Here is a 1,340-nt window from a genome sequence, read left to right on the forward strand (position 1 = left end):
GGGGCTCGCGGTGACGCCGGCGGCCCCCCAGGTGCGGCAGCTGCAGGAGGGGGCGGCGCAGCTGCGGACGGTGTACGCCGGGGAGAACGCCGAGGCCATCGCCGCGCGGGAGCAGGAGGTGCTGCGCGCCTGGAAGGAGCTGCTGGCCTCCTGCGAGGAGTGCCGGCTCCACGTGGCCACCGCCGCCGACAAGATCCGCTTCGCCGGCACCGTGCGCGACCTCATCTCCTGGATGGACGGCATCATCTGCCAGATCGGCACCGGCGAGAAGCCCAGGTGGGCGAGCGGAGCCGGGCAGAGCCGGGCGGCCGGAGCCGGCACCGCGGCCGCCCCTGCGGCCTCACAGCCTCCCTCCCCGCTCCCAGGGACGTCTCCTCCGTGGAGGTGCTCATGAACTACCACCAAGGCCTCAAGAGCGAGATCGAAGCCCGGGGCAAGAGCATCGCCGCCTGCCTGGAGCTGGGCAAGACCCTGGTGCTCGCCAAGAGCCCCGCGGCGGACGAGGTGCTGGCAGCGGGCCGGGGCCGGGGCGGCGCGTGGGGTCCCGCTCACCCCCCTCCCTCCTGCCCGCAGATCAAAGCCCACGTGGAGAAGCTGGTGGCGAAGAAGAAGGAGATGACGGAGAAGTGGGACAAGCACTGGGAATGGCTGCAGCAGAGTGAGTCCGGTGGCRCCAGCAGTGGGGACACCCAGGAGGGCCAGGGCAGGAGCTGGGACACCCAGCACTGTCCATGGGAGGAGACGCTCTCAGGGACGCGTCCCCATCCYGGTGTCCTCACACTGCCGGAGGGCTGCCAGTGGATGTCCTGCTTTGGCACCACCCGCGGGACGCAGGAGACGTGTCCCCATCCTGGTGTCCCAACAGACAGGGGGACCCTGACACCCCAGTTCGGTGCCATCCATGGGACACGTCCCCATCCTGGTGTCCCCATGGATGGGGGGACCTTGATGCACCGGTTTGGTGCTGTCCATGGGACACGTCCCCATCATGAGGTCCCCACAGACGGTGGGACCTTGATGCCCCAGTTCAGTGCCATCCATGGGACACGTCCCCATCCTGGCATCCCCATGGATGGGGGGACCCTGACACCCCATGGGCACCATGTCTCCGCAGTGCTGGAGGTGCACCAGTTCGCCCAGGAGGCCGTGGTGGCCGACGCGTGGCTCACRGCCCAGGAGCCGCTGCTGAAGAGCCAGGAGCTGGGCAACAGCGTGGACGAGGTGGAGCAGCTCATCCGGCGGCACGAGGCTTTCCGCAAGGCAGCTGCCGCCTGGGAGGAGCGCTTCAGCTCCCTGCGGCGCCTCACCACGGTACGGGCCCCGGCACATCCGCGGGATGC

General features: G+C 69.8%; 1 protein-coding gene across 1 annotated transcript in view; it reads left to right on the top strand.

Moving 5' to 3' along the window:
• SPTBN4 (spectrin beta, non-erythrocytic 4) overlaps nt 1–1,340 on the top strand; it is a gene marked incomplete at its 3' end in the record, with an annotated part of 17,384 nt that overhangs the window by 14,491 nt on the left and 1,553 nt on the right. Inside the window, exons 25-28 of the mRNA XM_085319483.1 lie at nt 32–276; nt 366–504; nt 574–658; nt 1,115–1,311. Coding sequence (XP_085175609.1) covers nt 32–276; nt 366–504; nt 574–658; nt 1,115–1,311 — 666 coding nt within the window. The remainder of the gene's footprint in view (nt 1–31; nt 277–365; nt 505–573; nt 659–1,114; nt 1,312–1,340) is intronic.

The sequence above is a fragment of the Rhea americana genome, unplaced genomic scaffold, assembly GCF_003343005.1.
Source record: "Rhea americana isolate MKP2758 unplaced genomic scaffold, rheAme1 scaffold_591, whole genome shotgun sequence".
NCBI lineage: Eukaryota > Metazoa > Chordata > Aves > Rheiformes > Rheidae > Rhea > Rhea americana.